This window comes from Rhipicephalus sanguineus, chromosome 11 (assembly GCF_013339695.2).
Source record: "Rhipicephalus sanguineus isolate Rsan-2018 chromosome 11, BIME_Rsan_1.4, whole genome shotgun sequence".
Lineage (NCBI taxonomy): Eukaryota > Metazoa > Arthropoda > Arachnida > Ixodida > Ixodidae > Rhipicephalus > Rhipicephalus sanguineus.
In genome coordinates this window covers 9,304,908-9,332,523 of record NC_051186.1, presented here as the reverse complement: position 1 = coordinate 9,332,523, position 27,616 = coordinate 9,304,908, and the positions used below count along the sequence as shown (strand labels likewise).

General features: G+C 45.1%; 1 protein-coding gene across 2 annotated transcripts; it reads right to left on the bottom strand.

Moving 5' to 3' along the window:
- Nucleotides 1-1,295: 1,295 nt before the first annotated feature.
- LOC119373442 (epoxide hydrolase 4) lies at nt 1,296-25,344 on the bottom strand. 2 transcript variants are annotated; one of them, XM_037643465.2, is made up of 7 exons: nt 25,328-25,344; nt 15,295-15,519; nt 13,288-13,421; nt 11,589-11,701; nt 6,168-6,345; nt 3,536-3,672; nt 1,296-1,737 (listed from the first exon to the last, which is right to left on the bottom strand). In XM_037643465.2, exons 2-7 carry the CDS (start codon nt 15,481-15,483, stop codon nt 1,313-1,315), a joined length of 1,176 nt encoding a protein of 391 aa, XP_037499393.1. In that variant the 5' UTR covers nt 15,484-15,519; nt 25,328-25,344; the 3' UTR covers nt 1,296-1,312. The 2 variants fall into 2 exon arrangements, with proteins under 2 accessions (XP_037499393.1, XP_037499392.1); XM_037643464.2 differs by lacking the exon at nt 25,328-25,344 and adding an exon at nt 25,179-25,286.
- Nucleotides 25,345-27,616: the final 2,272 nt, after the last annotated feature.

Genomic DNA, 27,616 nt, shown 5'->3' with positions numbered 1-27,616 from the left:
GCCCCACTTATCCTCCTGCCTTCTTCGTTTCTGCGTACACTTCATTCGCGCTAATTAGGGCCATGCTCACTTTTTTTGTTCTCCGCTAACTACACTGCTGCATGGTCACCACCTATAACAGCTTGTAAAGATGCCTGCATGCAAAGATGCGATATGTAAAGATGCCTGCATGCTACAGAGACCGTGATGCCGGCCGGCCAGTTCTTTCCCGTTTCAATAAATGTCGGCCGAGGCATTTGCCTGCATCGGCGCCCGAGGTGGAATAAATAAAATTGCGTGTAATTTGTATCCGACTATAGTTCCTAGCTGAGGAAAGTTATATATAAAGTGCACCGGTTTTGCAAATGAGCCCTCTGAGCGGAACCAGTCGCGAAATCTAGAGCCGCGATGCGAGCGAAATTCGCAGGTAGGAAGCGCGCACGAATGATCTCAGCAAGACGAGTCGCTTGGCTTGCACACTTCGTTGTCGCATCGAGTGCGCTGATAAAACTGATTACATATACTTGTACTCGACGTAAGAATGAAAATGTTCATCGTCTTTGGAAAACCAAGAGCTCTATGATGAGCTCATGTTTCATGGCCAGGAGCGCGTAGCGTGGCGTCGGGCGAGCTCGGCCATTCCTATCGTCGGCTATGTTAGCGGAGCCGTGAGTGACGCCTGCCGTTGTGAGGGAGAAGGCACGCAAGCGTCCGTAATTTTCGACGTTACGGCACCCGTCGGGCTCAGATGTTCGGAAAGTACCAATTTTCGGGAGCTGGGCCGTGCATGAGGACGCTGAATAAACCACCAAACATGTTTATGTAGTTGGCAGAGGGACAACACGGCTATCGTGATAACATAAATGCGCTATAGTTTTATGTTTGTAAATCTAATACAGGCCGTAGTGATAAACAAAATGCGCAGGCCCCATGTATTGCTAGAAATGAGGTTAAAGTTCTTTTGTAGATGTAAATCAAGAAAAAAACCGCAAAAAGGAATCAATAAAGCAATAAAAGTTTCACTGAAGGATTATCATAGTATAGGCGCCATCTTAAGAAAAGGGGGATACATTTTATTCGAAATTCTTAGATATTTCAAATGGAGCGGAATACCAGAAACGCCAGCATAATACTAATACATAAGAGCGGCGCTATAGATTCGATGTATTAGCTTACTTTCAGTGTTACGCAAAAAATTGTCTACTGCAATTGCCAATAGAACTAGGGCAGCTTTTAGTCAACCCAGAGGGGTGGTGAGCGTTACAAGGATGGAATACCGGGTTGTATATGGAAAAGACAAGGCATGTATATTTAAATTCTTGCGGATGAAAGTTTATTCTGCCATTTCCTTGGGTAGCTTCTCCTTATCAGGAATAAAAGGAGGAATCCTAGGTATCCAAGTGCCACGTGGTTTTCTGGACTCCCGGCAGTGGTCTCTACTTTGCCACCACCTCTGCGGCCACCAACGCTTCTCTTCGGCTATCGACACGTTACCATGCTTCGCGAATTCGCGGATGCGATCTGTCACGTGCGCGGGACACTCTCGTTGCGGGAAGTGCCCCGCTCCTTCGTAGTAGATCGCCACTGAATTTGACAGCCAGTACTGGTTGTAGTACGCGACGCGTGTCATGATGAATTCATCACGTTCTCCCCAGAGGATGAGTGTCGTGACGTTGATCTTGCGGTACGGAATTTTGCTCAGCTGATCGCTGTCGTTGTTGAAGGCGCGGTAGTAGTTGATGGTACCGGTCAGCGCTCCTGCGTGTAGGGAAAACATGACACAAACCAGTCTTAGTCAACCGAAATGTGGCCTGATGTAACAGGTGCACTTTAACAAACTGAATGAAGGCTTATTCATGAAGCCCTTTAAACTACGCCACAACAGAGGCAAACCAGCACATAATATGATATAAGCAGGCCGCGATGTTGGTGGTGATGACGTTGACGTGGCTTCACACTTGTGAACGGGAGGGCGCAAATGCAGCATCACAGCGGTAATGACGCCGATTGAGTTCTAATGCATAGAATTAAAAATAAAATGCAAAACTAAGTCTAGTTGTTGATCGTACAGTTCGCCCCGTAGAGCCTTCGTGACTGATGCAGCCATTTCTTGTTAGCAGATGCTGACGCTGCTAGCACGTCCGGAGAGTTTCTCACGAGTTGCTCGTGAGGTAGAAGAGTGTAAACTAGGGGTGTGCGAATATTCGAAATTCCGAATATTTTTCGAATAGTGTTTGCTATTCGATTCGAGTCGCACTGGAATTTTACTATTCGAACTATTCCAACTTCCCAAAAACAAATACTGTCAACGCCCGATTGAAAGTGACCCCTTCAGATTTTTAGTATGCTTCACCTCATTTCTTTTTCGTAGTGCGGCAAAGCTGTCTTTCAAGCCGTTACGGTCGAACTCTGCCAAGACACAGTCAACGTCTGATTGGAAGTGGTGCCTAGAGTTTCAATATGCTTCACCTTATCACACCCCGATATTGCGTCAAAGCTGCCTTTCAAGCTCTGTTACGGTCGCAAATGTACTAACTCAAGAAAACGCTGGTTCCAACATGGAGATAAAAGATGTGGCAGAGGTGAGAGCTCAATTAATGCTGTTTTGGACCTGAAATTTTGGCAGGAAGTCCGAAAAATCGGAAGCCGAAGCTTTTTAGCATCCAAAATTTCAGATGTTCTTATATATCGACGTCTACGAGGCAGATTTGGAACTCCGGACTTGAAGGGAGCGCACCCTTGTCCCTCACATCAGTTGGGCTTCCAGAGATGTTGAAAGAGGAGGAGAGGCTGAGGAAACGGCATCTTGGCCTATCACGTGTAAAGTGTTGTCGGCAACACTTTGGTTGCACCAAATCATGTACATAAATAGACTTCGGCCTCTACATTGCCTCATTCTCGATAAGACTACTATGAAACACCACCCCGCCAGTGCTTCACCAACCTAGCGAAAAGAAACACTTTCATGTTGCTATCTCATAAGAATATGCTTAGGGATCCTCTCTAACTTTTTTTCTGCAATTTTGCTTCGAAGAATTCAAAAAATATTCTAGAAATATTTGAGAAATATTCGAAAAGTATTCGATTCGATTCGCACTCACACTTCAATTTTCGAATTCGCTTCGCACCCAAAATTTTGCTATTCGCGCAGCTCTAATGTAAACGAAATGCTCTTTTCTGGATACGTAAAAGCCATTGAAGGTGCCGTTTATGTTACTGTGCATTGTATAGGAATAAATTAGATTCAATACGAGTAATGTTTTTTTTAATACCAGCTTGCAGATAACTTCGGGAGAATGCTTCGGAAAGGAATATGTGAACATACTAAAATGCTCGGTGATGATTCTCCTAAAAGCATGAACTGCTATTCATAGGCTGGGTTAAAGATGGTGATATTGTTTGACCTGTTCAAACCTGCTAAACATTAGCAAGTTTATAAGGAACGAAATCCTAGAAGTATTACGATAAAAGAGAGGTGAAAATTGATATGCCTATTATTTCAATAATTTCTTTGGCTCTCAATCTTTCAAAAGAAATTCAATAGAAAACTACATACCTGGCTGCGAGTACATGTACTTGTGGGCATACTTCTCGTCTTGTGTGAAACCCTTGTGTACTTTGTCTAAGAAAGCCAAATCTTTCATGATCAGATACTGCTCGGGCACAACAGGACGTCGGAAGGGAAGCTGGTACCTGCACATACGATAAATTCTATTAGCGCATGGTTTATCGTGTTCGCTCGAGTGAATTGGTTGTTACCATTATAGTGAAGAAACATAATATGGGTACTATACACTAATTTTTAGAGCTCCTGCTTTTCATGGGAGATCAGTAAGAAAATATTGCCCATGCCTTCATGAAAGTCTCAGTAAAATAACAAAATGCGTTTTGCAGGTGGTCTAGAATTGGCCCAATCTGCGCAATCTGTATGCCTGCCTAAGAGGCTCACTGTACTGGAGTATTCCACACAAATTTATACCTACGGTGACTTTTATTGGAATGGCAATTATATGGACTCTCCCGGCGCATATTTGCTGTCTGCGTCGGTTTCGGTGCCGCCGTGAGGCTCTGTATAAAGTCCAAATCGATGACGTCGCCCCAGGCATCGTATGTTCTTCGTGCGAGTGAAAGCGTGCGAATGGAAAGCGTGTGAGTGAAAGCGTGCGAGGGCTGCTGACGAGCGGAGACGAGATGCGCCGGGCGTCTACGTCGCGCCAAAGGCGCCTGGGAGAGTCCCGGATCAGATGGGGAGTGCTGCGCATTTTCGGCTGGAACTACGTTGTTTGTCCAGCCGGGCCTGGTCACCCGCGCTCGCGCGGCTCGTACCTTTCTTTACAGGGATCAGCAGCCGGCTCATACTTTTGTGCGTGTCTCGTGTTACCGCAAAGTGTGCGTTGAAGCCAGCATGATGGTCGCTTTTCTCGCTGCAGCGGCCGCGTTTCCTTACGCCAGCGTTTGGACGAGTTACGCCAGGTGTCATGGTAAAGAAGTGAACTGCTAGCCCTACTTCGTATGACATTACAATTTGCTGCTACCGCATTCACTGCTTCGCCCTCTTTTTTAGCGTTAACTACACTGGCCGAGGCGGAGCAGTTTAGCGTGGCAGTTTGAGAGGCGTATTGCGCATGCGCGAGGAGCACTGACGTCACACGGCGCACAGCTGGCGCACCGGAGCCGCCGCCGCCGCGCGCGCCTCGCAGGTCTGTGCATTCGAGAAGAGTGACGTCATAGCCGTGCCAGACGCATTGGCACCGGCGCGCGCCCAGCTGTCCGCCTCCGTTGCGCAGTTGCCGTCTGACGGTGCGCCGGAGCCGCTTGATTGCGCCTCTCATTTTGTGCGCATACGCAGACGCTTTAGTGGGGGTATACATAGAGCGGGGAAGAGGAGGAGGAGGAGGAAAAGGAAAACGGAAGGACAGGGAGGTTAGCCTTTTGTGAGACCGGCTGACTGGCGTTTGCCAGTGTGGTATAGCCATGGAGAAGGAGAGCGCTTGAATTATTGTTCAGGGACGATGCAGACGTCCTGTCACCTTCAGGCGCCGCGGGCAGGATATTTGGTGCGCATGCTTCTCAGTTTCAGAGTACCATATCGCTGACTTAGACGGCATTCATGACCTCACCGTCATATCCGTACTGTTAAACTAGCCTTCTCCCGGTATGGAAGTTAGCTACCGTGAATCCTATTCAGAGGCCCTTTTCTTAACAGCCATAAACCTGTTAGTGTGATTTTTCTCTTAAAAAAAACTACCCTACCTTGCTATGAGCTTTACTTACTTGTTTGTCAGCGTTATTGTGTTCAAAAAATGGCCTCAGAGAGTCATAATGTATGAACAAATTGCATAAGAAGTGCAGTCACACGTACTGCAATAATACCGTGGGATGCCACGTACATAGATATTGTGCATCAGGACCCACGGTGTAGTTAACGAAGCCGCGTGAAATTGACTTGATCTCAAGGGCGTAATCTAAGCAGGGATGCTTTTGTCCCCATCCCGTGCAATGTCGCCGACATCTTCATTACGTTCCTTGCTCACTCTCACAAGCGTCGACCCCTTCTCATGTCAAAAAATGATCGTATTTGCAAAACAAAGCGACAACGCGGGCAAAAAAAAAAAAGCTAGTAGTTGTCCTGTTTATTTTTGTTCACTCGTTTTTAAAATTTGTTTTTCAATGTGTTTCACGCCACTCAATTTCGGGTCTATTCCCTCTGTTAAAATTGAGCCCGGAATTTTGCAACTGCGTCGCACTATTTAATAACGTATAGCAATGTAGAATTCTCCGGCTATTCCAAGCGAGTCACATTTGTAGTTAGTATTTCGTCAAATTGTTTAGCATGCCATAGAAACAAGTTGACAAAATTCTCGCCTTTATCTAAGCGTGAAATTACGTTCCAACATACGTTACACGCTTTCTAATTCTTATTGGTGCAAAGAAGTCAGGTGATCTAAAGGTCAGACGCCTTCTTGAACACAGCGCTGGTTGAGATTGTCGAATGAGAGCGGGTAATCACCTGCTTTCCTGAAAAATCTCACAAAGAATAAAACTGCATTTCTACCTATTGTGATTCGCGCGATAGCCTTAACCGATGTCGAAGTTAATTTCGTATGGGATGTTTTTATACTGAGTTTATCGTTCGGCGCGTAATGCAGTCTAAATAGAGGACTCATTGACTCTGTTTTGAGGCTTACCAGGACATCCTCATTTGTTTCACACTGCGAAACAGCTGCCTTATGAAAGCCCTAGGATGCATGCCGTTTACGATAATCATCCTGTGTATCATCTCCTCGTACATGGTGGCGAAGCAGAAGCTGATCATTCCGCCCCAGTCGTGACCTACGAGCACAACTTTTCTGCTTTTGTTATTGCCTGTAACATCAGAGAAAGAGAGAGAGAGAGAGCAGGCTAAAGTACAAGAGGCAACTTAATCCCACAAGGCATGCCAGCGGTACTCCGTTTAATACACCAATGCACTAAAGAAAGAACGTTCGCTAGAAAAGCTTGTAATATCTGACTTGTATTGTATGATGTCGTGATGCTGTTACGAATCTTGCAAGTAGTCATGGTGTTTGTGAAACAGAGTAAAATTTATTGCAGCGCTTTGAAACATAATCCTCATTCTTAAGAGATAGTTTCGACATGTACCGGCAGAAATCTATGCAGACAAACTCATTGGTTTAGCTCGACTACAGTAATTCCTATATCTAACGTAGTTGCAGTGACGCAAGAACATAAGCGATATGTATCATAACGCGTTAGCACGCAGCCTTTAGCATAATTAGATGAGAAGGAGAGAGGCACATGGATTTATTCAACTTCCGCGCACTTATATCAATGCCGTCGGATATGTTCTAGTCAATATCTCTTGAAGTGCCCCCCATAACGAGGAGTGCATTTTTCATTATGCGTGCAAGCGCACTGCTCCAGCATTGCGCGTCGTTTTACACAGAACATCGTTCTGCATTGCGAGAGCAAATACATAGACACTCTCGACGGGTTTTTGCCATCAGAGTCGCCGTCATATTCAATATAAAGTCCAAATCGAGAACATCCCCCCGCACATCGTATGTTCTACCGGAGGGTAAAAGCGCGCGAGCGGAGGCGACAAACGCGGCTGAAACAGAGATGAAACGAGCCGACCTATCTCCGTCGCACAGGGGGCGCATCGATAGCATCACCCTCGTGCGAGGCCTGCTGTCGATAGCTGCTCGAGTAAAAAGGAAACGCCCTGCCCGTCTTGAAGGAGCGCGGGAGAGGGGGGGGGGGAGATGTGTCGTTCGAACAGCAACTGTGAACTTTGATTCTAAGGGCGCGGTCACGATTGTTGGCGCGTGCGCTGTCTCTGCAGGCATGAGCAGACGGCTGGTATACCCTTCTACGTGCTGTGCTCTCAGCGCGAAGAGACTGTGCGAAATCCACTTCTCTCCTTGGAGCGGTCCCACTCTCTTACACCAGCGTTTTGTAGGGTTACGCGAGACCGGATCCAAAAGAGTCAGCTGGCAGCCTTACTGCGTATAACATTACAATTTGTTGCTATCGCATTCACTGCTTCGCCCCTGCGGTGAAACTGTCATTTTTTCTTACCCTAAGCGGGCTACCGTGCCTCATACATGATGCCAGCGCCATGAGTTCTGTTAAAGAGCTAGGTGTCACTGGCAATCAAATAATACGTGTCAAGTGGAGTTGCGAGTCTACAGTAATACAACTCGGTGGTTTACAACAACATGTTGAATTTTACAACACAGGTGTAAAGTGATGTGGCGCACCTTTAACAAATGTGCCGGCCACAATTATCAAAAAAGACCTGGCTAAGTAGGTTCGGATTCATCTTATAAGAAAGAGCGTGGAAACAATGACGGAGATAGTACAGTAGAGAAAACACAACACAGGCATGTTGTGTTAGTTTTGCTTATTTCACGCTCTTTTTTTTAAGATGATAGTTCGTTGATAGGTTTTAACGTCCCTAAGTGACTCGAGCTATGAAAGGCGCTGTAGTGGGCTCCGGATAATTTAGACCACTCGGGGTTCTTTAATGTGCACTGATATCCCACATTACACGGGCTTATATCATGAAGCAGCAAGACCGCTTGCGTCATATTAGTCAGCCTATGAGATGCGACTGCCGTGAAAACACCAAGAGTAGGGCATGGTGATTATGAATAGTGCGGACCGGTTTCCGCTCTAAAAAGATGGAACCGTGAGAAGCAGTGCGAGTCCCTCAAGGTCACTGTGTTGATGAACTTCACTCTAGCTCGAAGTGCGGCTTCATCCAGGGTAAAAAATGTTACAGTGACGTCACACTCCGTGAACGCGGACGACACGCAAGCGAACTGGCGCGATCCTCTTGTGCATCGCAAGTAGAACGTTACCAGGATACCTTTTTTTTTTTTGAGAAGAAGAAGAAGAAATGATTTTATTGATTCGAAAAAAGATAATACGTAGGAAAAATAATATACAGAAGGAGGTCCCAAAGCTCTAGGCTGCAAGGGGACCTCCTGTGCTGGTTAAACAAAAGAAAACAAATCATGTAAAGCAACTTGGCAAACAGAAAAGAACAAGCTTCAAAGAATCAATAACACTTGACAGCACATGAAATGAATCAGTCAATCAGCAAAGAATCAATAACACTTGACAGCAAATGAAATCAAACAATCAATCAGCAAAGAATCAATAACACTTGAGAGCAAAAGAAATGAAACATGAAATGTATATACACTGAAGTACATGTTAGATGATAAGCGAACGATACAGATATCACATGTGCTGAATAATAATGGGTAAAGAAAAAAAGATAAAAGTGGTACGTCACAAAGCGGCAACAATGTCGGACACATGATAATCAGCGAATTTGGTACAATACAGAACAAACATAATGGGCAAAACAGTTCCGATTGAACAGCATAAACTACAAGATTATTTAAACGTTAATTAAATACGAAAATAAGTGCTTTTTAAAACTACCTATGCTTTTTAAAACTACCTTTGACACACTCCTCCACGGAGATTCGACAAATAGCCCTTGCACGCAATAACATGTGTTACCCGCTATTCCATGACACCAACATTGGGAAATAAGATGTTCCGGGTCATCAAATGAGATATGTTAGTGTAGCAGACATCATGGTAGTTAAAGCGTCCCTACACCACTTTTCCAGTATGGTCATAAAACGCTGCCGATCGGTAGTCGAGGATGCTGAGAACATGTGAGCCAAACGTTGTAGCGGAGCGCGAGGCTGGCAATTTACAAATAATTCTCTAATTCAGCTAGAAATTGTCGTATAAGGCATAAAGAATGAGGAACGAATGTTTCCTTTGATGTGCCTTAATTGATATGCACGACACAACAGAAATCTCTCCCTGTTCTCTCCACAAATGACGCCATAAACACAAATGACCGCGCCATAAACACAAAGTGCACGGCCATTGGCTGATTTGAGCATCGTGAACTGTACAGTTACTGCGGCCGCCGCGGGATGCCGCGACGTGCCCGCGCGCAGGCTCGCGGTCACACTGAAAATAAGTCGCGCGTTCGAAGAAAAAAAAAAAAAACATTCATCTCCGCTTCGCGGGCACAAATGAAACAGCAAAGCTGGTGGCGCTCCCTTCGTCAGGCTGACATATTTATATGTTTTTTCAAATATTTCAGATATGTTTAACCCTGCTCTTTATTATACATTCTTTGGGAAGCTTTGCAGTATAGTTTTATTGCATCTTGACCATACCACTCTTATACGCAGGTTTACAAAGAGGCCTCCGCGTCAATCGGCACATTCACCACCTGTCCCCTAATCCCATACTGGCCATTGCCGTGCGTTAGCCCGTTCCTGCATCAGTTCTCGCTGACGCTCACCTCGGGCGGCTTCTTCATCGGGAGAACGAGGAAGCTTGACCATTATGAAGGCGCAAACGTCGCAGCAACGAGACGAGACAACTGCGTTCTAGACGAACTAAAACAAGGCCCTTGTTTTGTTATTCTGCCCGCAGTCTTCGTCTTCCTCTTGTTGTCTCTTATGAGTTTCAACAGCTTCCGGACCGCAACAAGTTCTCTTCTTCATTTTTCGTGGACCGGTGGTGAGTAGTGAGATTTAGCCAATTTCCGTGGCACATACCCGTAAAATGACCAGCTGCGTTACGCCAACATCGGACACGAAAGACACGACTAAGATCAGCTTCGCTGTTAAAAAAAAAGAAAAAGAAAAGAAAGTGTTGAAGGCGATGACGCGCGCTGACGAATGGACGTAGCTCCTCGCCCCCTCGTCATCCCCGCCTCCTCCCCATCCCTTCCCTGCGTAGTTATCAGCGCGCTCGCTGGTACGAAAGGAGAGAGAGAGAGAAAGCGCTTAAAGCGCGCGGCAAATACCTGTAACTCCGCTCGCACTTGACGGGTTTTAAATGTGTTTGCGGCAGTGAATTCGTGAGGCCATAAGCTCCTTTAATGAAGACATTCGATCATATTTGGGAGAGTCTTGTAGGGCCCCTTTAATGCAATTAGCCGATGAATGTTTTCTCCGCCTACTCGCGTTGTTGTTGTTGTTGTCCGCTGAGCATGACACATACCCAGTGCAGGGGGTTGGATGTTGTTCTTGGTTCACAATTGTTGTTGCTGTTGTTGTGCCTCTACACATGGCTCATACCCACACTGTGGGATTGGCCAAGCATTTCTGATATGAAATTTTGAATATCATTAGTTATAGCCAAGGATTAAAGGCAAAAGAAAAGCAAACATATAAAAGAAAGAGTGCAATAATTAAGCGCCTCCTTCTTCGTCTTTTTCCATCTCCGCTTCACCTCTAGGTAGCGCTGCTTGCGCGGGCACGCTTCACGATGGTGATTTGACAAATGACCATTTACGATTGCGTGTAAGAGGGGTTGACCCACTCGGCCTTGACCCCAGCAATGGGAAATAAAATGATCGGGGTCATTTCGGGACCGTCAACCTTTCGCTTATTGGGGACGACGGCTCTTCCTTGCCGTGTGCGGGCGTCAGAAATGCTGGCTCGCTGGGAAGCTGATGCCGTGACTGGTCATTTTCGGCATGGTACGCGTGTCGGTTGCTGTACAGTACGAGCTCAGTCCCGTGGTTTTATTTCATATTTCGCAGGATTTCTTTAAACGCGGGAAAAAATCACCACGCGGCATGTACGTTGCCACGACAATTGGATAGGTCGTTTTGGAATGCGCTCTACAACGTAACGAAACACACTGGGACTTGCAGAGAATATCAAAGATTTCGCTAAATTATTCTTAGTTAATTAACTGATTAACGAAGCATAAAACAACGTAACAAGAGCCACATGACGCAAACCGTATGTCGTTGGCTTCATGCAGCTGAGGTCAGCCATTTTCGATAAATATTTGGTTCCAGTTACGAGAAACACCCGGTATATTGAATATCTCAGAAACAAAACACTTTGCACTCATTCAATAAACAGTGATAATTCCAGCCACACACCAGAAATAGAAGATGGATCAATGCGTGTCCGATGGCCATAAAAAGGGTGCCATTTTCGACTTGATAAAATTTTGTATGCACGGGTTAAAAAACAGCTTCGCACGGCAGCTTGTTTACCGCTACGAGACCTGTATAATAAAATGGCATGTAGAGTACTTACTGAACGCTTCTACCAATCCTTTGACGTCTTCGATCAGATGCTGCATAAGATATTCGGCAGTGTCATTTGGTCTCGTCGTGTTGCCGTAACCACGTAAGTCCGGCGCAATCACGCTGCGGGAAATGAGAAATACTAGGTGAATATGTAGTAATAAAATACCGCTAGACGGTTTTTGACTGGGTAATGGCAAGGTTCCTTTAATATCAGTCTGAATGATGACGATGAGATGGCGGAGGCGATTCGTGCGTGCGCGCGATATCCATGTAACACGAGCCCACCTAAATTAGGACACAAGCTAAATAACTCTTAAATACGGTGCAGTGGAGATAAAGTTTTCTTTTCCCGTCTTTTTGTTATAGTACAACGGCACCAAAATTTGCACAATTTCACCAAATTTAGTTAATCATACTCATTTTCTCGGCACAGTACTGGCAGCAGGCGCACTGCGACAGTTTTAAAACGGGCACTTAGGCGGCCACTCCTCGAGCTTACGCTGTGACTGCGCTGCACATCCGCGTAGGCCTGGCGTTCCCCCCCCCACCCTCCCCCCCTTTTATTTGCTTACATAATATGTCCGAAAATCGATGCTAGCACATAAAGGTGGTACTGTTAGCTTTTCATGGACTTTGCAAGACGCTATAAAAGTGGAGCGCAAAGCACAGGTCAATAACGACATTTATCTGCTCCGTGACAACGCAAGGGCTCACTCAGCACACCTTGCGGAAGCTCACTACGCCACTTCCTCAATGAGGTTCTGCGACACTTTTCCAAGTAATCATCCAGTGACTTTAATAAAAGAGCACATTGCCTCACAAATCGGCTGCTGCAAAAATTTTTAAAATCCGTCAAGTACGAGCGTAGTTACAGGGATTTGTCGCACGGTTCAAGCGCTTTCTGTCTCCTATCGTGGAAGCGAACGCGCTGAAAGCTACGCAGAGAGGGTCATGACAAGGGGCAAAAAGTTGAATCCGTTCATCAGGGCGTGTCATGACGTTGAGCACTTTCCTTTCTTTTTTTTCCTCCGAACGCGCGGCTTACTTCCAGTGTGATCGTGAGCGCCCGCGTGGGCACATGCGGCATCCCGCGGCGGCCGCCGTAACTATATGCAGCTCGCGTTGCTCACATCAGCCGATGGCCGTGGACTTTGGGTTTATGACGTGGTCATTTGGGTTTATGGCGTCATTTGTCGAGAGAAGAGGGAACGATTTCCTGCTGACGTCGAGAATTCATTGTAAATCCAAGTCCGCGTACTGCGCTATAATGTTTGGCTCGCGCGTTCTCATGAGGCTCGACTACTGACTGCAGCGCTTCGTCATTATATTAGGTAAAAGCTGAACTGCCTCATGGGTATTTCTTGCCCGAGTTCGGCCCCAATCTGTTTTGAGTTAAAAGACTTCTTCAGCAAGCGTTTGGTCTTATGCGCAGCACATTATGCACAGAAAATGTACAAGTACGGGTACACGCTAATCAATATTGTTGAATTCCCTCCAACACCAGAACTACCACGGTGCCTCACACAGCGGAGCATGCATGCCTGCTAGCGTGCGTCATGACTCAAAGACGCTTCCGAGAGTATTTCTTTTTCCTGATAGACATTTATAAAGTCAACATCACCACGTTTTCCTTAGATTGTGTGTGAATGTTTATGATTTGTAGGCGAACGTTCCTTACATTTGAAATTAGAGGAAATAATACGTACCAGAAATCGTTGCCTAGTTCCGGTATCAACCTGTTCCAGATATACCAGAAGTCAAGAAATCCATGCAACAGAAGCAACACTGTGCGATTTTCACTTACATCACACCCCTTTGTCACATAGTGAAACGAAATATTCTGAAAAAAGGAAATGGTGACAGACATTAATTAGTATACATTTCGTTTTGGTGCATGAACACATAGCCTTGTATAGTATAGTGTAGCAAGGGGGTGGGAAAGGAAGGTGAGCGTGAGGAGGAGGAAGAAGAGGAGGAGAGAGTAAAGCATAACGTAGAAAGAATGAGCAAGAGAAAAATAGAGAGAAATGCAGAAAAAGGAAGAAAGAGAGAAAGACAGAGAAAAGGATGGAAAGGAGGAGGAGGCAAGGGAGAAATAGATAGAGAGAGAAAGAGAAAGAAAGAAATGAAAGAGGCGGAAGAAAGTTAGAAAAAGCGAGAAAGAGAAAGAAATGGAGAGAGATAGAAATAAATAAATAGAAATGAATAGAAATAAAAGACATAAGCACAAAGACAAGAGCGAAAAAAAAAAGAAATAGAAGAAGAAATAAAGAGAAAATTTGCAGAACTTTACAAAACAGCAAAAGTCGGGACTACATAGGTGCCCACTGGGCGCACTTTGCATCAATAATAATAATTGTTGGGGTTTTACGTCCCAAAACCGCGGCTTGATTATGAGGGACGCCGTAGTCGAGGGCCCCGGAAATTTCGACCATCTGGTATTCTTTAACGCGCACCTACATATAAGTGCACGGGATTCTAGCATTTCGCTTCCATCGAAATGCGGCCGCCGCGGCCACAGTTTGCATCTAGATTTCCCGTGTTGAGTGCAACCTTTGAAACTAGGGGAGTGAATACGGGAGGACATGTCAGCATATATGAGGTTGTTAGCTCGTAAAAATATGATGCGCATGTAGATGCGTCGTATTAATTTGCCACAGTTTATCGCTATGTGGGAGTGTAGTGTGGTGTTTCCGGAGAATGTGATTCGCCTTGGGTGTTGAGGCTGATGATGTGAGGATAAGGTTAGTCCGTGATCTTGAAGGAGATGGTTTGATGTTAATGAGAACTCTGCGATCAGGGGTATCTGCTTTTCAAATCGCGTCGCTCATGAAATAGGGATGATATCGCTGGCATAACAATTCGTTACGGAGTGATCCACAGTACGATGCATACTTCTGTTTCTTTTTATACGATATCCACTTGGAACGAAGAACATGGTTGTACGGAAATGCTGTTTCACTGCCTTTCACATGACCTGCTCCGATAATGTAAGTACTAATGTTTATGCGCTGACTTCCTGTAAATTAACGCCACGAGACTGTTGTTGCGAACTCTTACACTAACGTGAAGACAGAGAGAGAAGCAATTTTATTGTTTATTGTGACTAATACAAAAAAAAATGAAAATACGGTGGTACGACGGGCTAGACTGAATTGGCGGAATTAACTTCGATTATATTTCTTTGCCGTAGGATGACATTTGAAATACGATGTTCGTGAATCTTTTAAGAAGAGTGTTTTTAGCGTGCAGCTCACAAGAAAAGTCTACTTCTTGTGTCGTAGAACTTTTGACCTGCTTCAGCGTTCATTGCTGTCCCGTTGACTTGGACAAAGTGCGTTCTTTTAACTGTAGCATGAAATCGAACAGCGCTTGAAAAGTGTGAAGCGTATCACAGCTAGTTCACAGCCGCATACTCTCATCTAAGAAGACGTAACATTAAGGCAAGCGGTAGTTTTTGTACTTCGAATACTGAAGTTTGTATGAGGGTGGCATGGTAATATTTGTTAACTTCGGCAGACAAACAGACGTCCAACGCAGTGTTTCCAATTTTAGGCAAGAACAACGTATTTTTATACTGGTTGTTATGTGTAACATTCAACAATATAAAGGCGGCATTACGTGAACTGCAGTTCAGCCAGATACGTTTCACATTACGCAAAGTGGCAGGTACGTTTCAACAAAAAGCGCATCCAGCAACAGCAAGTACTCACGCCGACTGTCACATTCGAGTGGTTGCCGTACTTAGCATTATAGAAATCGTCAGGCACAGTGCGGTTCTGTGGAACGAGGATGCCTTTGCCGTGTATTAATATCTGGAGGTTGACATACGCAGTCATCCAGATGCCCATCGCAGTTGCGATGGCAAAAAACAGCGCCTGGCCGATAAAAGGAGGCACCATTCTGCCAGTAATTAGGTGAGTCGCTCCTGAAACAGGCTGAAAAAAAAAAGCGATGTGTTTCAATTTTTGTAAGATTTACCTAAATATTCTCGGACGCACAGAGGCATATATCGCAACACCTATCCTCATTACGAAATCTATTTAAATATTTTTCTGTAATGATAGAACGTTGCCGCTCTAAGTCATATCAATAACTACATGAATATTTAAGGAGAGTAACATTGTTTACGCTCTGAGACGCTTAGTAAAAGCGGTGTTTTCAAACAGTTCTGCGGTCAAGTTTCGCCTTAAAATCAGTTGCAAGGCTAATTCAGGTGGTCGCGAAGCTCTGGTCGAAGAGTGGTCCAGAATAAATTGCGAGCGACATCAGCAGGGGATCATGTGAGCCGGCTGTGAAGTGCGACTAGGCGAGAAGGAAACAAACACCATTAAGAAAAATTCGGCAGATTCCACTTACCGTGACAATCGATATCATGCGAAGCATGCGGCGGGAAGGTGACTGTATGCATCTGTGGAAGGGGTTCTTGACAGTTTTTGAACAAGGTCGTGATCACCGTGATCAGTGAGCACGAGCAGCTGGACAGGACTAGTTATCGGATCCGTTCGTGATCGTGGCGAGAAGGGGTCTAATGTTTAGTTGAGTACGGCTGTTGGAAATCGTGGATCCCTCGTAGGAAGAAATTATTTATGATGCCTCTTGTCCTGGACGTGGCAACGAGGTTTTGTGATGCTCTGTGCAAATCGAAAACGTCTTTCATGTTGTGTAAGAACCAGGCGTTGTTGGGTTTCCTAAATCAATGTTGACGTAAGTGGCAATGATGAGCAGCATGGTCCTCTCGGCCGAGTTTTTTAGGCTGGTTTTTGCGTTATCAATGAAGTACGCTGGTAGGAACCGCTGGACGGACTCCTTTTGCGCTCCGAGGTTCAGCTAGATGACGGTAAGCGTAATGTCATTGTTATTGTGATTGATGTGCGCAACGCAGACATCACCGATTCGGTTGCTTGTCTGTGTGTGCTCGGTTTCTGGCGGCCTGCGAAGTGTGATGCGGACTACGTGTCGCTACCCTGATGACCCTGGGCACCTTTCGGCGTCAGTACAGGCATTACTGTGGGTTATACTTTTGACATTAGTTTATTTATCAAGTATGCTAATTATGAATTATTGTCAGCAGATAGCGAACGCTATAACCACAACTGACGTTACACGTTTTATACTCGGTGAGTGATCATGATATTACTTCTCACAATGCGCGGTATCTGCCGAAGTTGTCAATGTGTATGTTCGCTGTTACTCTGCTGATGGACACCGTGAATCACCTGTGGCGCATGCCCGCATAACGTGAACTGTAGTATGCAGGTATGTGCCGCACGTGACTGAGGGGAAGGGTTTCACTACGTACGCAACATGCATTTAGCGTTATTCGTTTCATGACCAGTGAATTGTGTTCGTCATATACTGATCCCCATATAGCTTAAGAGTATACGTTGTTGGGCTAGTTGGTTCATAATCTTCAAAATTGGCTAGCGCGAAAATCGACAAGGACTAAGAAGGAACACTGATGTACAGGACAGCGCCTGTCCTGTACATCAGTGTTCCTTCTTATTCCTTGTCGATTTTCGCGCTAGTCAATTTTGAAGATGATCCCCATATGTAGCAATTTTTGTATGTTACAAGTTATGGAGACGACCAGGAAAGCGTGCAGACGTAGATAGATAGATAGATAGATAGATAGATAGATAGATAGATAGATAGATAGATAGATAGATAGATAGATAGATAGATAGATAGATAGATAGATAGATAGATAGATAGATAGATAGATAGATAGATAGATAGATAGATAGATAGATAGAAACGGCCAAAGTGCCTTAGGTTCGCTAAGAAATGCTTCGCATTTATTATCCCTTTTGAAATAGGATATGCGACAAGCTTTATTTCAATAAAACAGAATGTTGTAAAGTTAGCATTAAGGAGATATGATGCACGACGAAGAGACAATTTCCCTTATTATTATCGAAATACTACGTTCGAAAACGTAAGGGGAGAGGTTACGGCCTTCACGACGCTGCAGAAAAGCACACTCGCAAAGTTAGTGGATTGTAATTCGAGGAACACGAAGAAGGCCGAAGCAGATTTGAGCGCAGAACTCAGAGACGCGATCAGGAGCACTCTCCTCGCGAGATACATGCAACCAGACTACAAGGTTAGCAGGAGAAAAGTGAGAGCGAAAACTTTATTGAAAGGAATTGAACAGCTAGGACAACAGGCGACCCTCGTAGACGCCGCCTGGGTCAAAGGCAAAGCGGCCTACACGGCTGTGGTTGTCGACAGCCAGGGCAAGGTACGGGACGCCATCACCATCTTCATTAAGGAATAAACGGTGGCGGAGCAAGCCGCAATTGCTCTAGCCATCAGGAACCGAAAATTGTCCTACATTTATAGCGATTTCAAAGCCGCAATTATGAGCTTTGACAAAGGCTGTGTCGCTAGGACTGCGGCTAAACTTATCGACCAAGTCGAAACTATAGAAACTGAAATCCGATGGTTTCCTGCACATATGGGACAAATGGACGAGACTCAGCTCAACCTCAGCGATGTGACGAAAGACCTGGCACGAGGACTCGCTTGCCGTGCCGGTCGGAACCGAACCGAAGTACACTACCATTCCGAGGATCATAAAGATAATTTGCTAATTTACAACGAGGTCATAAATACTACTACTTGGGGCGTAGGCATTTTCCACTACCACCCGTAAAGTTGAACAGGGCTCAAGCAGTCACGCAACGTTTACTGCAAACCGGGACGTACCCCACTCTGTATTCCGTAAATAAAATTAACCCAGAAAGTGAAATTAGATAACAATGTAACGCGTGTGATGGCATCATTGAAATCAGGCACATGCTAGCGGGTCTTTCCGCGACTGTCGCCGACCCCGAAAAAAACATGGCTTCACTGGCAGAAGATAGTATCAAGCTCTTCATATAGAGATCAACTACGGGCTGCCCAGAGGGTTCACGATGGCGCCATAAGGGTCGGCCTGGTGGTGCCGACGTGGACGCCACCCGCCTTGTGTTGAAAAGACCGGGCTTCAGTACTCTAGTAAATAAAGTTTTGTGAATGAATGACTGTAATGCACGCACAACAAGTTTTATCATGCATTGCTCCTTCGCGAGTTGTATGAACGACGGTGGCCCAATGACAGCGCTGTCGTGCTTGCCGACACAGCTCTTACCGAGATCAGTTACATCTTGGATTCTTGCATTGTTTGAAAATCGATCGAAGTGAGTTAATGACACTAGATATGCGTCGTTTTGAGCAGAATTCGTGCCACTGCGGCGACCAAACGGACGATGCGTCTGCCCTAAAGAGTGAATACTTTCCTCTGTACATCGCAATAAATTATGAGTAATTTTACTCTTTCTGGTGAGTCGTGACTTATCACATATATAATTCAAATAGCATATAAATTTATATCCAGGAAGTGCGCGTATCATGAAGCACATATCAAAATTGAAATAATCGACGCCTAATCGCTAATCGATTCTTGTTGAAATATGGGATGTTTGAAAGTACAGTATAATTGCAAACATGCTGAAGAACACGCGAAATTTCGCGCTATTGACGACAAGCACGACGTCACCATTCTTTTTTTTCACCAGTGCGCTGCAACTTCCACTTTATTTTGACTTCTACTGGAAGCTCCGCTACTCACATAGACGCTAGAAAGCACCCTAAACCATTCATGAGCTGCTGCAAACTGGACGCATGGGCTTCTATGAAAGCTACGCTACTGGCAATCGTTCGTGGACAGAAACAACGCGTGAAGCGCTCTACACAAAACGCATCTAAAGAGAGACAAACTCGTTTTATTTCCTGTCTTTTTTAAACGTTAACAAATATCGGAAGACAGGTGTAATGAACTAGCTTTTAATGATTGCTCAGTTACTTTTGTAGGGCAGTAGCTGATATCTATCAGGTGCATGCCGGTGGATTAATTGCAACGGGTTATTTTTATCGTGAAGAGTACAAGCATCAAAGCTTTCAAGTCTCAAAGCTCTCCAAATTCAACGACAGAGATAGATGCAAATGAGCAAAAGGCACGAACGGCACTCATTTTAGTTGGACGGCATCGTAACAAAAGTTTAACATTGGCAACACCTGTCGTCATTTGAAAACAGTATTCTTCAAAGTCTGATAGAGACGACCTCTCAGTGGATCGAAAGAAGCAACCAGGTTATGTTTGAGAAGACGGCGTCATGAATTTCTCGAGTGTGTGTCTTTCGGCTGCGCAAGATACGGCGATAAGGTCATTACCACGACAGCAAGCATTGTCGTTAAACTTCAGAACGGTTGTTCACTTGCATGCCTTGAGTGCGACGAAGATCCTCACACTAAGCGACGTCATATCTAATCTGGCTCAATTTGACTCAATAGTAGTTTGAATGTGTCATTCTGCGAATGCTGTATGCGGACAAGCAGGTACTTTTTTATACCTCAATTGTACAACTGAGATACAAAAGGAAAAAAAAAGAATACCTGCTTTTTCGCTCTCATGTTGGAGGAGCCACGCCATTTATTTGATGGCTCTAGCGCAGCGAGACGCCTTAGAAGGAAGCATTGCACTTCCGGTACATTCACTGATTCAAAGCAACAGCGCCATTTTCTAAAGCCACCTTTGAAAACTGCTGTGAGTGATGCTTTTGAGTATCGCTGAACTTTTGACGATTTTAGGGCGTTTGAGGCACTATCAGTGCGAGTCAGGGGCGTAGCCAGAAATTTTTTTTCCGGGGGGGGTGGCACCTCCTTGATCTGAAACGGGGGTCGGGCAGGCAAATGTGTTCGAGAGTCATTTTATGCTCTCTGTGCCATGACAGAAAATATTTCGAGGGGGGGGGGGGGGGCATGGGCCCGGTGTGTGTCCCCCCCCCCCCCGTCTAGGCCACTGGTGCGAGTACCTGAAAACTGGCGATGAGATTGAATATGGAACGCTGTCGGCTGGACTTCGTTTACGCTTCCTAGCAGGTTCGCGATGTGCCAACGACACGGGTATAATGGCACTTACTGCGTATTACAGTAACCTAGATGAGAAGGTAGCCGCTGCTTGTTTTGACCGTAACCAAGGCTGAAGCGAACGCACTGTTAATGATGAACGTCGTCGTAAAACATGGACACGCCGTGCGATAATTTCGGTAGAACATCGTGCCCACTTCCCCTCCATGGTTCCTCTACCAAAAAACCAGAGAACGCTAGAATTGCTACCAAATGAGAACGGTACGAAATGACCAGAGAACGCTAGAATTGCGACTGCAGATGATAAAGTTTCTGATTCAAAACTATACATGTTGTGTGAGTCTCACATAAAAAATGCAGGTAGCCTAAAAATCAGCCAATGAAGGAAGAACTTCCACAACGCCAAGTCTTGCATTCGGTCACTAAGAGGACTATGCAAAAGGAAAATAAAGACACGCGCTACAGTCATAAACGGGTAAGCGAAACGAGTAACAAAGTACGCTTGCGATGGTCGTTGCGAAGCTTCCAGCTAAACTTAAATGAAATCTGCCGCCCTCAAACCAGTCGCACGGGAGCGCTCTATGAAGGTGTTTATACATTTCAACGTGCCTCATATATTGATAAATCGACAGCAGTTACATATCTTGTTCAAGTACAAGCAAAGAATAAAGACGGGGTTCGGTCGCTATACGCTCTACATTAATAGCGAGGACGTGTCAATTTAGTTTTTTTTTAGTAACGTGCACTGTTCTGGAAACAGACGCATCCGCGACTAAGATGAGCTGCTCAAACACAGTATTGTAATGGCGGTCTTGAATGTTGTAAGAAAAAGTAGCTTAGAAAGCAGGATAGCTACCAATCAACATGAAACTTAGTGGACAAGCGGGCACTTCAGTAAAACCCTTATAGCGGAGAATAAGACGTTAATGACAGAAAAAAATGACATGAACGTGTTATATATAATAATATGTACAATACTATTAATATAGGCTTTTGTGTCTGCAGAAAGAGCTGGCGAACTCTGCTTCTAAAAAAACTCACGCGCACTAGAAAAGAATCCTTGGCCTCAAGGAATGCACTGCGCACATATTACATTCTTCCTCAGTGTTTTATTCATTAGTAATTACCCTGCGGAGAATATTTCAGCTTTGTTACCGCGTGAATGCGATGTAAGTAAAAGAGCGAAGCATATGGTGCAGGCGCAAGGAACCAGGTATTTTAGTTAAGAAACAACAAAACTCTGCAAACTCGGCCTGTGAAAATGAGACACGAATTAGAAGAATATTGAAGCCAATCGTTTATTACGCACAAAAGAGGAAAGCATGAGAGTGGCATCTCTCCTAAATGTTCGCTTTAGTATCTTTGCTTCAACGTCCACCATCTCTACCAAAGGTTAATGGGGACGCAGCAATAGCGAACCTACACAAGTCGTTTTCGTGTTAGTTCGTATAGGTCCAGAGCGAACGTGCCAATCTCGCTGCCGCAGCCGGGAATTGAACCCGTGACGTTGTGCTCGCTAGCGAACGCCGTAGTCACTAACCAGTCGCGGGGGAGGTAGCTCTATTCAGCTTCCTTGACCCGACTTGTCTCTTCGCGGATGTCGAGAAAGGTGCCTGTTTTCAAACTTTGAGATTTGACGCATGCAACAGCGAGAGCGTTGTGCTTAAGCAATTGTTCTGCTAGGATTACAAACAACTTGAGATCCCAAGACGGACAGTTTGCTTACGTACGCTCTCTGCTTGGACGCGAACTTTAGACAAGTTTAAAAGACCTGGAACTTTCTAGTACTGCAGTATCTTTCATGTAGAATGCGCCGTTGTTTGGATTATAGCTTTTAAAAGCGCATCAAGGAGCATCGCTGCATTGTGTCTACAACAATAAATTCGATATTTTTATCGTGACTGCGCATCACAGAAACGTTGCACGTACAATTAACGTTCTTGCGTATAAGGCTAAATGTTTCTTAAAAAAACGAATGGTTCTACAGTTTTGATGTATTAACACTCTTTTGCCTGCCGTGGTAGCTTAATTAAGAAGTAAGGTGTCGCACTACTAAGCTCGAGGGCGCGGTCTCCATTCCCGACCATGGCGGTCACATTTCTACGTGGGTAAGATGCAAAAACAACACTGTATTTGTCTCATTGAAGAATCCCAGGCGATAAAAATACCCGAAGGTAGTCGATAGCTTCTGTTCATTGGCGATAGACGACGGAGTTCGCCAGAAACTCAGGTACAACGATGACACACTCCGTACTTTCACGACGGGTGCCCTCGTTTGGCTTTGTGTCGCACGAAACACCCCTAGGCTTTCCTATAAGTTACTGGCGTGATACCACAGGTCCAACCACAACCTTTCTATGACTCCTCCTGTCACTTACGTGGTCGAACCCTTCACACAATACCAGCAGTTACGCAAACACGATTGAGAAATTGTCCATGTGAGTCGCATCAAGGTACCTTGTAGCCCTTATTCGGAAAGGCTTTCCACGTGCATTTTTGACGACTGCACCGACTGGGACATTGCCCTCCCGTTTGTCACCTACGCCTACAAGTCATCGCGTCATGAAACTGCCGGCTATTCACCCTTTTATCTGCCCTGTGGCCGTGATCCGTTGCTTCCTTTCGACACCCTGCTTCTGCCTGACCACTTCATACGCTGAAGATGCCAACAACCGTGTTCTCGCCGCACGCACGGTAGCCCGCGCTCGGTTCTCATTGTCCCAGACTACGCAAAAGTCGCTCTATGATCGTCGGCATCGGGATTCTGAAGTTTTTCCGGGCTCTCTCGTTCTACTGTGGCTCTCATCTTGTTGTGTTGGCCCCGGAGCGAAGCTCTTATCGCGATACATCGGGCCTTCCCGAGTCCTGCGCCAGGTGACGCGTCACCAGTGAGATTGCCCCGAAAACCAACTCATCGACTGCTACACCAAGAACTGTCATCGCGTATGTTTGTCGCCTAAAGGCCTACAACGGTGACACGCCCTTTTAACCATAGCAGGCACCGGGACGGGGCCTTACCGGCCGGGGTAATGTTACGGGTGTGGACATGCCACTCCGGCCCGCCCGCTGAAATGGAACCTACTGGAGGAAGACGACAACGTTGTTGTTGTGGGGCTGATCCTGGAGCTGGCCTGTTGGCCCTGCAATTCCCTGCGCTCTGTGCAGCGTTATCTCGATCAGTACTGCCTGGCGAACGATGAATAAATACTCCCCGTGACAATAATAATGAACTAAATTGCCAAAATGCAATGAAGATGGTGACGAAGCAAAGACGTAAGCAAGCCACAGCCACGGGGCACGAACTCGCGTTGGTCCGAATTTCTGGCTGCTGAACGCCCGTCATTCTTTGACGCGCTTTACCCTTGACAGTCATTGACGTTCCGCATCCTTCATACGTCAGTAAATCACATCACACTATGATTATTGTCTTAGTCAATGTTCCTCAGATTTCTTTTGTTTATACGAAGCTTCAAAGGCGCTGAAGCTTCGCCTCCAAAAGTTGAACTGGACACGGTAATCACGCCACTTTCCCATCGGCTTCTCATTAGCTTGCCACGCTTAGCTTCTCGGTGCACACCCCAATCACTCTACACAAAAAGGAAAACCTGTGCGCATAATATTGGCCGCTTTAAACTCTTCTATAGAATGACAACTGCAATTACAGTTGCATAGTGTCCATTACGCCGTAATAATCATTTTGCGAAGTAGTGATACACCCACTATGCGCCCGTAAGGCAATGCGCACACCTACGCATCTGAACTCTTTGTTGATACTATGGCTGATTATCATGATTATAGTGATTATTTATCCCTGAACGCTTTGTAATGGGTGGGCGTTTAAACCACCCACTTGCTGCGAAATTCACGTGGTGTGACGCCTTCGTGCGATTCTATACAGTTCTTCTACGTGTTATATTACATCCTTTAACGCGACATCTCACACAGGATGCCTGTGCAGTTCCTAAGCAGTTTAGATCACTGGCGTGGCTCTGTGGTAGAACACCTGACTGGCACGTAACCCTGCCTGGGTGCGATTGCGTCTCGAACTAGAGATTTTCATTCTTTGCATCCATCGCGAATATTCCCTCAGGGACAGCACCGATTTTTCGCTCACGACCAACGCCGCCTAATCCGACACTGACACCAGAATTTTTGAGATCGGGCTCTTTCACACTATTGCGTTAAAAATGATTTTGAATTGGGGGTGCAGGGGGCGTACATAAAAGCGCTGGTAAGTATAGCAGTTGCTCTGCTCATGGAGACAAGTCCTTAGTTAAAATATTCCAGTGCTGCTTTTTACGAGGACAGGGCAGAGAGATGCGTGACCTGTCTATTTTGTCCTTGTAAAAGGTAACATTTGAACGCTCGAAAAAACGATGTATCACCAACCTAATTTGTAACGTCTTTTGCTAACACAATTCCTGTTGCGAAAACGTTTGCTGCAGCAATATTCCTTCGTGTTCGTCGATTTCTCACCAGTTGAAGGCGTTGTAGTTAAGCAATAAGCAAATAAATCAGTAATAGACAGTACATCAGCTCTTTTTGTTGGTTAGTAATATGAGAGCGTGCAAGCTAAGGTCACAGTACTTGATATGCGAATTATGGAAATGTTTTATGGCTAAATCTTCGTTATATCGGGTGCTATAAACAAGGAAAGGTGCATTGAAAATGAGCTGACACTCACCTACGCCTCAAAGAGCACTTTGTGAACACGGATGCAACGGAGAGATGACCCCAAGCAGTCTTAAATACAGTTTACTATGTGCGACGTTGGCAGTTACGTAATTATACTGGAAAGTGATTGATGAACCGAAATATTTAAGGCACACGTACATCATCAGCATCGTTTGCAGCAGTGAAAAACAGTACTTGTTAAACCACTTCAGCAGAAATAGAGTCGAACATCATTGTTGCCGTTTTTTTGTTTTAGAAGATATAAGCGCATGTGTTGCTGACATCCGCAGATTTTAGACAACTCGTAATGCTTTCGACGCAAAAGAATGATCGTGGCATCGAGTGTCGTATTTTGCCGGTGTGTGTGACGTCAACCAAGGAGAATTGTTACCACTGAGACGTAAATGGACGTCGGCTGACATACATAACGTCAGCGGGCGACGACAGGCAATCGACTCATTTTAGTAAACTTCGGTAGGTCACTTAAAATCAAGAAAACGTCAGTAGATACTAGGCAGTTATGCGTCAGAAAAGTCATCATAATTCTGGGAAAATTGCGCAGAGGCAGTGACAATGTTTTATGGGTATAAAGTAGTGTGTGAAAGGCGCAACGTGCAGCTGCGGCTCAGTAAGTCATGCGAACGGTTGTTTTAGAAAGAGAACAGTTTTCCACAGCGAACCAAAACGGAAAAAAAATCACATGCTCACCCGAAAAGTAAAGCACTGATAGGGATATAATCACTTAGCAACTTCAAAAAGCTTGTTAGGTTTATCGGCCGTTCACATTGCAATAAACATTCGCTGACTAACTAAATTAATGAGCCTGTTTCCTGCGCGCGTAGGCAGACATAAACGCATCTCACTCGATTGCATCGAACACTGGGTTTCTTGACTGAAATGAATAGCTGCGGTATGAACCTTTATGGCGGCACTGGCTACTGTTCGTTTGAGAAGCGAAGCACGAAACATAAAACGGCACGATAGATAAATATGGCACAAAATATGCCACTCAGTCGAACACTACATCTGCAAGCACAGTATAATGCAGCAGCACATAAGTCACAAAGATTCCTGCATGGGATCAGGGAAGTAAGAAATACAGGTTCACATATACGTGTATGGCGTCAAATATTTTGTATTGCTTGGAATAGACAGCCCAACAAAGAAGTCGAATAATTACGAATTCTTTTTTAAAGCACGCGATCACAACATTACACAATATGGAATACATAACATTTATGTCATGCGTTTGGCTTCTACGATACACTGAAGCTTCACATGTCTAACAAATGTTTATTCATTCTAAGGACTTATTGAAAGCGACAAGCGCTCTTTTACGGTGTCCCATTCTTGTATATAAAACAAATGCTGTCTTCAAAATGAATGGTATTTTACGTAAAATCAAATGATGTGTTCGCAGCAAACTTCGTGGCCAATCATATTTCGCGCACTTGAGGAGGAGATAATGCGCATCGCCTGGGTTGCCTGCCGCAAGAACACCGTGTGTTAGAAGTACGTTTCATACTCCATAAGAAGTCTCGAGCAGATGCGCTACTAAGTCGCAGGCGGTGTACTAAAGCTTAAAAGTTTCTGTTTTCGATCAGCTTCGTTGGAATTGAAAGATGTATACGGGGGCCAATAAGAAGAATTCCGAACCTATGAATGGTTGTTTGAAAAAGTTGTTTTTGCTGAGACGGCAGGGTATCTGTCCGACTGTCAGACAGACTTCATCGCGTGAAAACTGAAGGTTCATTGTCTGTACGCAAAGACAGCTGTACGCCTTCCACTAGACGACAGCTGAAGAGATTCAAACTTACGCTTGAAGGACAAACGTAGATGCTTTTAAAAACCCATACTTTTCTTGGTATTATTCTTACCTATCATGGTTTAAACTATAACTAGCTCAAAAAAGTCACAGTTTCGCGCGCAAGGGCGAAGCAATGCATGCGATAGCAAGAAAAGCGACCCGAGCGACCCAAGAAAAGCAACTACCGCGCGTCCATCACTACCCGGCAGCTATTACCGCGCGAGCCGACAGTGCAAGGGCAAGGTTCTCCCTGCGCAAATATTAGAAGAAGTGAGCGAGCTGGCGGACGCCTTTAAGTGCGCCCGTTGCGCTCCTAGCGCCATCTCGCTGGTAATGAAGAAACGCTAATAAGCGCCTGCCGTCTCTTAGTACTGCGGTAAAGGGTGTGTATATAACGCTCGCCGTTAGCTGCATGAAGGATCTGCGTTCTGTGGCATAGTGGTTAGAGCCACGCGCTGCGGATCGAGAGGTCGCTGGTTCGATTGCGCACTTGAGAATCTTTTTTCGGAATTCTTTTTCTTTGGGACTTATATATATATATATATATATATATATATATATATATATATATATATATATACATACTTATACATATACGCAGCACGACGGCGGCGACGGCAAAAACCAGCCCAGACTGTCCA